Genomic DNA, 12,084 nt, shown 5'->3' with positions numbered 1-12,084 from the left:
ACTTTAGGCTGCTACATCTGGGGCCTCAACAATCATACCCAGCCCCTGGCGGGAGGATTAAAGAATGTTTTTTTCCAGCCTTTCAGACCGGGCACAGCAGTTTTTGAAAATATTGAGTTCCCTGTGGATGTTAAGGATGGCGTAATCTTTTTGTAAGTTCTTTTCACTTTTTTCTCTATGACCTGCACTGTGTACAACATGCTTAGGATCAGAGCTATGGCACAGCATCCTCAGGATGAGAGGAAAAAAAAGAGCCGAGCAACAAGCACAATGTCTACACAGAATGTTGCAAAGAAGAAAGGAACCAAAAGCATAGTGACAGCATCCATCTCTACTCAGACTCTCATAGAGGAGAAAGAACCCAGACGTGAGACCACAGTGTCCATGTCCACGCAGACTGACACAGAGGAGAAAGGAACCAAAAGCACCATCAGCATCTCCACACAAGCTGTCACTGAACCAGAGCAGCCTAAACTGATTGCAGTTGCCCCCGTTCAGAAGAAGAAATCAAAAAGCAAATCAGTCCGCATAGTTACTGACGAGGATGCAGCAGGACCTTCGCACTCAGCAGAAGAGGCAGAGCCAGAGATCATCACTCGGTCGCTATCCCTGCATGAGCTGCGTGACCTGCGGAGGGAATTCACCCGCCAGGCAAATGAGTCTATCCTGACCTGGCTGCTCCGCTTCTGGGACACTGCAGCCAATGACACCATTCTGGACAGAAGTGAGGCCAGGCAACTGGGATCTCTGTCCCGGGATGTGGTCATTGACCAGGGGATCGGGAGAACCCAAGAAACTCTCAGCCTCTGGCGGTGACTACTGACAAGTATAAGGGACAGGTACCTTTGTAAAGAAGACCTCCAGGTGCACCAAGGAAAATGGAGCACAATGGAACAAGGTATCCGGTGCCTGAGGGAATTGGCTGTGCTGGAAATAATTTTCTCAGAAGATGAGAGATTTCCTAAGAGCCCGGATGACGTCCAGTGCACGTCACAGATGTGGTTGAGGTTCGCATGCCTTGGACCAGAAATGTACTCCTGTTACCTGGCAACGCTGCAATGGAGGGAAGGCGAGGACCGGGTGGGCGTCTTGGTGAACAAACTGAGGATTTACGAGGACACCGTCACAGCCCTGTTTCGTGCCCATGTCTCGTCCGTAGAAAAAGTCTGGCTGAGCAAGTCCAGAGCGTGATTGAAGAGGGCCATCAAAAACTGAAAGAAGAACTTAAGGAAGAGATTTACCAGATCTCACCAGAACCAACAAGAGTCTCTGCCATTAGGAGCCAGCGTCCCCCAACCAGGGAGAGAAGATACACCCCATGAGGTAATCTCTGGTTTTTCCTTTAGGAACATGAAGAAGACATGAGTAAGTGGGATGGAAAACCCACGTCCTCCTTAGCAGCCAGGGTACGTGAACTAAAAAGAGGGACAACTACCACAAGAAGCTTAACTAGAGTCAACGCTGCTCCGGTCGCTCGCGCACAGAATTCCAGACGGTATAGGAATGATAATATGACCAATCCTCTTGAAGGGACCTCAGGAGCATATTCACCAGAAGGGAGCAACATGCACCAGAACTAGGAATAGAGGGGCCCTGCCTCTAGCCAGGTAGAGCAAAGGGATAGTCGGGTCTTTTGGACTGTGTGGGTCCGATGGCCTGGCACATCTGACCCACAAAAACACACGGCTTTGGTTGACACAGGCGCTCAATGTACTCTGATGCCATCAAGGTATGTGGGAGCAGAACCAATTTCTATTTCTGGGGTGACAGGAGGATCCCTGCAGCTGACTGTGCTGGAAGCTGAAGTGAGTTTAACTGGGAACGAGTGGCAGAAACCCCCCATTGTGACTGGCCCGGAGGCCCCGTGCATCCTCAGCATAGACTATCTTAGAAATGGATATTTCAAAGACCCAAAAGGACATCGTTGGACTTTTGGGATAGCTGCTGTGGAGACGGAAGATATCAGACAACTGAGTACATTGCCTTGTCTCTCAGATGACCCCTCTGGCGTGGGACTGCTAAGAGTTGAAAAACAACAGGTGCCAATTGCCACAGCAACAGTGCACCATTGGCAATACCGCACCGACAGAGACTCTGTGGTTCCCGTCCATGAGATGATTCGTAAACTGGAGAGCCAAAGGGTGGTCAGCAAGGCTCGTTCACCTTTCAACAGCCCGATATGGCCAGTGCGTAAGTCCAGCGGAGAGTGGAGACTGATGGTGGATTACCGTGGCCGGAATGAGGTCACGCCACCATTGAGCGCTGCCATGCCAGACATGTTGGAACTTCCGTACGAGCTGGAGTCCAAAGCAGCGAAGTGGTACTCCACTATTGACATTGCAATGCCTTCTTCTCCATTCCGTTGGCAGCAGAAGGCAGGCCCCAGTTTGCTTTCACCTGGAGGGGTGTGCAATACACCTGGAACCAACTGCCCCAGGGGTGGAAGCACAGTCCCACCATTTGCCATGGACTGATCCAGACTGTACTGGAAAAGGGTGAGGCTCCAGAACATCTGCAGTACATCGATGACATCATCGTGTGGGGAAACACAGTAAAGGAAGTATTTGAGAAAGGAAAGAAAATCATCCAGATTCTCCTGGAAGCCGTCTTTGCCGTCAAAAGGAGCAAAGTCAAGGGACCTGCCCGAGAAATCCAGTTCCTGGGAGTAAAGTGGCAAGATGGACGACATCAGATTACCACCAAGGTCATCAATAAGATCAATGTGATTTCTCCACCGACCAGCAAGAAGGAAACACAAGCTTTCCTAGGTGCCATACATAGGTTTTTGGAGAATGCATATTCCTGAGTACAGCCAGATCATGAGCCCTCTCTACCTGGTTACCCGCAAGAAGAACGATTTCCACTGGGGCCCTGAACAGCAGCAAGCCTTCGCCCAGATCAAGCAGGAAATCGCTCATGCGGTAGCCCTTGGCCCAGTCAGGACAGGACCAGAGGTGAAGAACGTGCTCTACTCTGCAGCCGGGAACAATGGTCTGTCCTGGAGCCTCTGGCAGAAGGTGCCTGGGGAGACTCACGGTCGACCACTGGGATTCTGGAACCGAAGCTACAGAGGGTCTGAAGCCAGCTGCACTGCCACAGAGAAGGAAATCTTGGCCACCTATGAAGGAGTTCAAGCTGCCTCAGAGGTAATCTGCACAGAGGCACAACTCCTCCTGGCACCCCGACTACCAGTGCTGGGGTGGATGTTCAAGGGAAAGGTTCCTTCCACACATCATGCCACCGATACCACATGGAGCAAATGGATTGCTCTCATCACACAGCGTGCCCGTATTGGAAACCTGAATCGCCCTGGGATTCTAGAAATTATAACAAACTGGCCTGAAGGTGAGACTTTTGGATTGTCTTCTGAAGAAGAGGAAGAGCAAGTGACTCGTGCTGAGGAAGCCCCACCATATAATGAGGTACCAGAGACTGAAAGACGTTATGCCCTCTTCACTGATGGTTCCTGCCAAATTCTAGGCACTAACTGGAAGTGGAAAGCTGCAGTATGGAGCCCCATACGACGAGTTGCACAAGCTACTGAGGGACAAGGTGGATTGACTCAGGTTGCAGAGCTTAAAGCCGTCCAGCTGGCTTTGGATATTGCTGAATGAGAGAAGTGGCCGAGGCTCTATCTCTACACCGACTTGTGGATGGTAGCTAATGCTCTGTGGGGATGGCTGGTTCGCTGGAGAAAAGCCAACTGGCAGCGCAGAGGGAAACCCATCTGGGCCGCTGAGATTTGGCAGGACATCGCCGCTCGAGTAGAGAAGCTGACCGTGAAGGTTCGACACATGGATGCGCACGTGCCCAAGAGTCGGGCTAATGAAGAACATCGCAACAACGAGCAGGTGGACCGAGCTGCCAAGGTGAAAGTATCTCAGGTGGATCTGGACTGGCAGCACAAGGGAGAATTATTCCTAGCTCGTTGGGCCCATGATGCCTCTGGTCATCAGGGGAAAGATGCAACATACCGATGGGCCCGTGACCGAGGGGTGGACCTTACCATGGACAGCATCACACAGGTCATCCACAGTTGTGAGACCTGTGCTGCAATCAATCAGGCCAATAAGGTGAAGCCTCTGTGGTACGGTGGACGATGGTCAAAGTACAGGTATGGGGAAGCCTGGCAAGTTGATTTCATCACCCTTCCCCAAACCCGCCAAGGCAAGCACTACGTGTTGACCATGGTGGAAGCAACCACTGGATGGCTGGAGACCTACCCTGTGCCTCATGCTACAGCCTGGAACACCATCTTGGGCCTGGAAAAGCAAGTCCTGTGGAGACATGGCACCCCTGACAGGATGGAGTCAGACCACGGGACTCATTTTAAGAACAGCCTCATCAACACCTGGGCCAGAGAACACAGTATCAAATGGATATATCATATTCCTTATCATGCACCAGTTGCCGGAAAAGCTGAATGCTGCGATGGACTACTTAAAACCACCCTAAAGGCACTTGGTGGGGGGACCTTCAAAAATTGGGTAGTGAACTTAGCAAAGTCCACCTTGATGGTCAATACCCAAGGGTCCATCAATCAAGCTGGTCCCGCCAAGTCTGAACCCTTGCACACAGTGGATGGAGATAGAGTCCCTGTGGTACACCTGAGAGGTATTTAGGAAAGACTGTTTGGATTAATCCCACCTCAGGCAAAGGCAAACCCATCCGTGAGATTGTCTTTGCTCAAGGACCTGGTTGCACTTGGTGGGTAATGCAGAAAGATGGGGAAACCTGTTGTGTACCACAAGGTGACCTAATCTTAGGTGAGAAATGTGTGTAGGGTTTCATTGTATATATATGTATGTGTGTCTGTGTGGTGTGTGTGTGTGTAGAGTTTAAGGAAGGTATTGGTTTGGGATGATGTCGATGGTAATAGAATAAGGGGTGGATAATGTCCTGGGTTGCAGTGTATTCTTTTACCATCCTCATGAGCCATTGAAACCAGGTGGGGCAGTGTTTCCTTGCCTCCTCCCCCCAGACTATCTGTTAATGGCCCATCATTGTCCTGCCACATGACTCAGAGATAACTCCCTCTGGACTATCTTCTATTAATGAGCCTAATCAACACTTGGCATCATGACTCATTACCCCATTGTGAGATGCTCCACCCAAAGGGAGGAATCAAGCATTCTATCCTGGATTTAATCTGGGACTCTGAACATCAGAGACAATCCTTTCCACTGGATTTCCAGAGGACAGGAGCTACATAGCCACCACTAGACCTTCTGAGGAAGAGCAGACCCTTTTTCTACAGGATTGCTGCTTCGGGAGGACTGCAGCCACCATTCTACCAGACTGCTACCACCACCCTGACTAGCAGGGTGCCAGGTTGTATCCTGACTTGGTCAGTTTAACCCAGTGTTATCCACCTTTATTTTTTCTTCCCCTCTCCTTTTATTTCCCTATTAAATTGTTATTCTGACTTGGTGTCTCCCGCTAGTTTGTTTTTAAACTTGTACAGATGTTTAGGACATTTTCTGGTCCAAAACAGATCATGTACAGCCGATTCACATAGACTAAAATGAGATTATATGCACCCATTCCAACTGTGTAATAATACAAACATTTCTGAATACAAGCATTTCTGAAATTTCCAAGGTTTGCTTTCTTTTTGACGATAAACAGGATAGATATTTTAAATAACAAGATTTGAAACAAAAATATCTTAATGGTTAAAAAACAGAATATATCTCTGTGTGTGTATGTATTAAATATATCAAGATATATAAGTTATATAGAGAGTAGAAGAAATGTAGTTCTTAAAAATATTTCTTGATGGTTCTACCTTAAAAATTGTCTTATAATTGAAATAATTTTTAAAACAAACTTCAGTAGCTAAGAAGCTCTTCATGAGCCAGGTAGCTCTCTCAATTCAAGTGTCATGCTGATTATTGTATGACTCACACCTGCCTGTCCCCACCTTCTAAGCCTGCAGACCATTTACAGCAGCAATTGAAAGTGAGACATCTCAGATAATTATGTTTCTACAATTTTGTGAAAACAGCAGAGGTTAGCAGGGCTAGGTAGTGTGACATATTTGGAGCAAAAGGTGAGCAGAATTCAATCCCTGTGCCTATGGTTTGGCAGCACATAGGTACTTGCCCAGCTGTAATGTAATTCCTGGACTGTTTATTTTCAAGAGGAACAAGAGGGTCATTTCAACATGAAGGTTAAGAGGGCAAAGAATACCAAGTTGTGGGAAGTCAGGCTTTGTTAACCTTTATACTTATAGATCCTTTTACCTTATAAAGCAAGGTTCAGAAATAAGATAAGCCTGGTGTATTTATCAGAAAGGTTCTGATGTTTCTGGAGACAATACATTTAAATGTGTATCGGTGATTGAGGCACGGACCCAGACCGGCAGGGAATCTGAATCGTTTATTCAAAGAAATGAGCTGGTTTTATACACTTTTCCAAGGCACAGTATTTCCTTACATGGTAATTCTCACTATGTGACCTATCCTGTGTTGCCACATCAGCAACACACTTTCTAAATGTCCTTCTATGGGGTGATCACGTGCTGTTCACCTGTCTGTCAGCTCCCAGCAGTCTCCTCTCTGTAAGGGTCTGCCGTGTGACACCTCCTCCCCTCAGGGTCCCGTGGAGACCAGCTTCTCTGTGCCGCCACATGCTCCTTTGTGCTGCCATGTGCCTCTGCAGGCATGTCCCACAGCCCACAGCTCAATTCTATCTTTCCTCTCTCTACAATGTGTTAACTGGACAAAGTGGTAATACAATATCATTTTAAGTGGAAAAAATCCTGCCAAGACTGAATCTTTCTTGACTTGGTGTTTCAAGGGGGCAATACTTTTAACCAAATCACCTTAAGCTTATTCTGAGCAAGGGCAGGTTCAGTATCTTGCCTCCCCAACTTGACTAGAATTTTTGGTGAAGGCAGTGTCCCCCCTCCCTGCTCAGGCTTCTTCAACAAACCCCTCAGTAATGAAACCTGAGTGAGGGCAGGAATGTCCGCTCAGAACACTTAGTGTTACCTAGAAAGACTCAAAACTTAGTGACAATTTCATTTCAGATTCATCAGAGTAAGGGACCTGAGCCCCATGTATTCTTTCTTTTACCTAGGCAACTACCCAAGGCTGGAATTTTGAGCCTTGAAAGCTAACCAAAAAATGCAGTCATGTCCCAGGCAGCTCTAGTATGTGTCTCTTACTATATACTTGGTCTAGTGGTTTGGGTGGTAGAGTTCTGGGTCTTTTTAAGAATAAATATTTTCTGATTAGACCTCCTGCAAGTAACCACTACCATCTATGTACTACTTGTGTGAGCATTTCACTCCTGCTACACCAATGCCAAGGACAGTTTCAAACCTATCATCACTTCATGCTGCTCACAGCTTTAAGTTGTTGACTTTCCTTTGATGGAACAGCTGCAAAGTGCTGAAAGAGTTTAAATGCCGTGTCAGAGACTGAAATATTATAGTTTATGACTTAAACATTTTCTTGAAGGACTTTTAAAACTGTATTACAAAAGCTGCAAAGAAGACTGCCGCACCCTGAATGGGGCCCTGACTGAGGTCTTAAACCACTCGCTGATGAAGATAAGATAAAGTAACAACTCGGGGATGGGGACATTTCACAAAGCACAGGCTTAACACCTCCAAAGGTGGAGACCACAGCCCCAGGGCTATCAGCTGCCAGGCTCAAACAGACCCCCTACACCAAAGGGTGGAGGGAGGAGAGGGTTTGGGTGTGTGTTGGAAAAGCCTCTGGTCAGAGGCGCAGTGACTGCCCATCCTCCACTGTGCAGAGGAGCCCAGCTAAGGGGTTCTCACCGGGGGGGGGGGAAGCTTATCCACAGCAGAAGGGGGTGACATGGCCCATCACAGGGGCTCCCCTCAAAGGGGTCCCTAGACCCTGCACCAGAGCACCAGAGATGATGCAACAGACCCTCAGTGTTGCAAGGGACAGTGTCAAGCTAGCCACTGCAAGAGAGACACATGGGCGTTCCCACCTGGCCCAAAGCATATATTAATCCACTAGATTCTGTACTCTTTGGTGTGTGGTGTGGTGGCATGTGGCGGCACGGTATAGCGTGTGGCGGTGCGGCCATGGCAGCCACAGGGGACCCTCACCACCAGAAGACCAGATGGAGGAGAGCAACGAGACATCGTTGGGACCCTTGGATGGGTGATATGCTTCCACCTAACCCCTGTCACCTCTCCTTGTCCCCCCAACCCCCAACCCCCCCACGCACATTTCTTTCTTTCTTTCTTTCTTTCTTTCTTTCTTTCTTTCTTTCTTTCTTTCTTTCTTTCTTTCTTTCTTTCTTTCTTTCTTTCTTTCTTTCTTTCTTTCTTTCTTTCTTTCTTTCTTTCTTTCTTTCTTTCTTTCTTTCTTTCTTTCTTTCTTTCTTTCTTTCTTTCTTTCTTTCTTTCTTTCTTTCTTTCTTTCTTTCTTTCTTTCTTTCTTTCTTTCTTTCTTTCTTTCTTTCTTTCTTTCTTTCTTTCTTTCTTTCTTTCTTTCTTTCTTTCTTTCTTTCTTTCTTTCTTTCTTTCTTTCTTTCTTTCTTTCTTTCTTTCTTTCTTTCTTTCTTTCTTTCTTTCTTTCTTTCTTTCTTTCTTTCTTTCTTTCTTTCTTTCTTTCTTTCTTTCTTTCTTTCTCTCTTTCTCTCTTTCTCTCTTTCTCTTCTCTTTCTCTCTTTCTCTCTTTCTCTCTTTCTCTCTTTCTTTCTCTCTTTCTCTCTTTCTCTCTTTCTCTCTTTCTCTCTTTCTCTCTTTCTTTCTCTCTTTCTCTCTTTCTTTCTCTCTTTCTTTCTCTCTGCCTCTCTCCTATTAAATAAAATACACCCATTTTTTGGCATCAACATCTAACCTCATTTGGTTTTAATCTCGTTTCTGGGAATATTTTGAACCTTCTAAGTTCTTTCTGGTTTATGCACAGAGACATAGCTTTCTTTGCTTTTCTGGGTTTAAACTGGATCGTAACACCTGTCAGCTTGAAGACTGGTTCTTGGTTCCTTTTGCTTTTCTTCCCCTTTACAGCATCAGGAGTTAGCTTAAACCCTGAGTCACTTCTGCCAACTTGTTTTACTAGAATGGAAATGGAATAAAATTCACACAGCCAGGAGTCTCGCATAGAGGAGATCAAACAGTATTGCTCCCCCTCATACCATCATCATGAAGCATAAAGACCCAGCTTTCAAACTGCTTCCAGCATTTTTGGCCTGCCCTTACCTTTTGAGACCACAGAGGGTTTTGAGTTGAGAAGTGGAACCATAACCTGGGCATAGACCAGTGTTAACTGTATAAAAAGGTGCTATGTATGTCTGAGCTCTGCTGCAAGCTCAGGGGTAATGCAGGTATACCCTTCTGTTTTCCTTTTTGCTTTGTATAGTTTTCCACAAACTCACCTTAAAATTATGAAATATTTTTATAAACCTCCATTGAGAGACGTAGTTTATAGGCACATGGTCTGTAAGGTACCAATGTAAATTTGGGAAAATAATATAAATAATTAAAATTCTGCAAATTGGTGCCTATAACTAACCTTCCATTGCTTTACAGGAATGCAGATCAGATGAAAGCTTATTGGAAAATATCTAGCATTTCAGAGAAGTCTGAGAATGGAGGCAAGTTGAACTCTTTTGTTTTCTTGTACAGACAAATGATAACAGTAAAAAGGTAATCATTTTAGCCTCTATGTCTTCATGCCTGTTTACACTTGCCATATCCTGTTTATCAGTTCACCTTCTTCTCAATGAAATTCCTCCTGAGAGATTCCATTAACAGTGAGATGTAAAAATATTAACTAATTATAAAAAGCAAAATAGTGAAGCCCCTTGAAAGCAGCTAGTGCCAGGAAATAATTACATTAGTGCTAGTTGGAAATGAGCAGTTATTGAAAGGGAAATATGTTTAATATCTGTGTTCTGATTTTCCACATGCTAACAATTGAGATAAAGTAGAAAGAGGTAAGTGGAAGAACTGGGGAAAAGAAAAAAAGATCCAAAAGTCCTGCACTGAGATAGACTCAACTATACACAATTCTTCACCAACATTTTTATTATTTTTTGTTTTGACCATGTACAACTCCAGGAAAAAAAAATCAATGTGCGTCTGCTCAGAGTGGTAATTTATATCGCATTTTGTAAGGTACCAGTAGTTGTCCTCTGCCCATCTGCCTTTCCCTGAGGTTCAGTTGATGCCACAGCCCTTGCAGCCATTGCAGATGCAATGGTTTTTTTGAAACACTTGAATATATGAGTTTCCATACTTACAGTGGAAATAATTTCCAATTTTTCCAAATTGTGACAGACCTACTGAAGAAATGGACTTTAATCCAAGAACAAACCATTGCATAAAACCATTCATCAATTCCTGCTTTTACCCTAGTAACATTTCAGTTACTAGCTTTCCTCCTTACTTAGCAGTTCCTACTGACTAGTTGTTTTAAATAAATAAAAATACTTGACTTTTGCTATTCCATTAATTCATTGTTTAAATCTTTTTTCCCCAGCATATTTTGCAAGACCAAGAAAAGTCTTGTTTAAGAACTAGAAAAGGAGACCAACAATAATGTTGGGGGGTTTTATGTCTTGCACTGACTACAAAGGGGTACTTAAAGTAATTTTGAACTATTGCTACTTTATAATGGCACTGAAGTGAATTTTGCCATTGTCTATGAAAAAACAACTGGTTTTTGGGAAATGTATTTAATCAGACCTTGCATTTATTAGAAAAATAAGAATTGCTTTTCTCTTGCTAAATTACTGTTCAGCTGCATTTCTTCCAATGGTTTTGTTTGTGTGCATTCATCCAGGAAAATTGTGACAGCGTTTAAATATTCTAATGTACTTTAAAATCTGCTAAAGAAAAGATATATATACAAGATAAACCAGGAAGCATAAATTATGAGTATAGGGAACAATCAGGTATTTAATGTAATAGGAAACTACCAGGCTGTCTGGTAGTTCTTCTACATTCATCTATGAGTATAATCTTGTAGAAATGTGTTTTGCTTTCCTCTAAATCATTCGCTAGTCACTGTCTTAAACACAGTATTGGAAGAAAAGAGTTGTACTCTCATATCTTCTGAAAATCTATATAGGACTGCCACTAGGAATAGGTCTTAAAGATCACCATGTTAGTTCTGCTCTTTACTACTAAAAATTTTGGGAGATTGCCTTGGTCTTGAAAAACAACCAGCCTTTCAGTTTTGTTATTTTTATAGGTTCTGGATCCCTCAGAGCAAAATTTGAACTTTCAGAAGGACCCAGTAAACCAGCAACACTTGCAGTGCAATTCATTAGTGAAGGAAGCACCCTTTCAGGAATAGATGTAGAGCTAGTAGGCACTGGCTATCGACTTTCCCTCCTTAAGAAGAGATTTGCCTCTGGTAAGGCACCGATGTGCTTATATATTCAATTAATATGATATGTAGTGCTAAATTATACATAATGAAACTGTTAAATAAGTGATGCATAAATAATTATTTTTCCTCAAAAATGTGGCTGAAAACTGTTTTACTATTTTTGTTTTCCATAGTTAGTCAAACTGCTTGCAGAAAAATACTGAAAAAATTTGTTTTATCTACTGATTGCAAAAATCCTACCTTTATTTTTCAGGACGGTATATGGCAGACTGCTGATTAACATGTGGAAGTCATTGGATCAAAGGAGTGCAAGAAGCTTGCTCTGCCCTCTCTACTTTTCAAACACTATTTTAACATGCATTAATTTTTTTTTTTAAATGTTGATCTACTCTGAGGTTTAATCATCAGAACAGAAAATGCACTTTTAAAAGTAATTTTGCAAACTTTTTATTACTTTATAGTAGCACTGACATTAACATTGTCTGTAAATGATCATTAATAAATTTATAGTTGAAGTCAAAATAATAATCAATAGTTGGAATAAAAGTATAAAATTGTATGTTATTCTATAAACATTTAACCTAAAAATATGGGAAAGCAAGTAAGAAATATTTCAGCTTTCCATAAGCAATATTAATTTTTCAGATTCTTCAATTGCCAGTTTGAAAAGAAAGCAAAGTCTCACATAGTTCTTCTATCCACTCGAGCCATAAAACCAGCTGAGTTAGAAAAGTATAAAAAAAAATATAACTTA

At 43.6% G+C, this 12,084-nt stretch overlaps 1 protein-coding gene across 1 annotated transcript in view; it reads left to right on the top strand.

The window, feature by feature from the left end:
- The window catches only part of LOC138102765 (F-BAR domain only protein 2-like), a 257,438-nt gene extending 245,655 nt beyond the window's left edge, over positions 1-11,783 (top strand). Inside the window, exons 24-26 of the mRNA XM_069000522.1 lie at positions 9,524-9,588; positions 11,190-11,354; positions 11,584-11,783. Of these exons, the coding sequence (XP_068856623.1) occupies positions 9,524-9,588; positions 11,190-11,354; positions 11,584-11,606 (253 nt within the window). The 3' untranslated portion in view covers positions 11,607-11,783. The remainder of the gene's footprint in view (positions 1-9,523; positions 9,589-11,189; positions 11,355-11,583) is intronic.
- Positions 11,784-12,084: the final 301 nt, after the last annotated feature.

This window comes from Aphelocoma coerulescens, assembly GCF_041296385.1.
Source record: "Aphelocoma coerulescens isolate FSJ_1873_10779 chromosome W unlocalized genomic scaffold, UR_Acoe_1.0 ChrW_unloc_scaf_1, whole genome shotgun sequence".
NCBI lineage: Eukaryota > Metazoa > Chordata > Aves > Passeriformes > Corvidae > Aphelocoma > Aphelocoma coerulescens.
The sequence above is the reverse complement of the archived record's forward strand: the minus strand, read 5'-3'. Positions and strand labels throughout refer to the sequence as shown.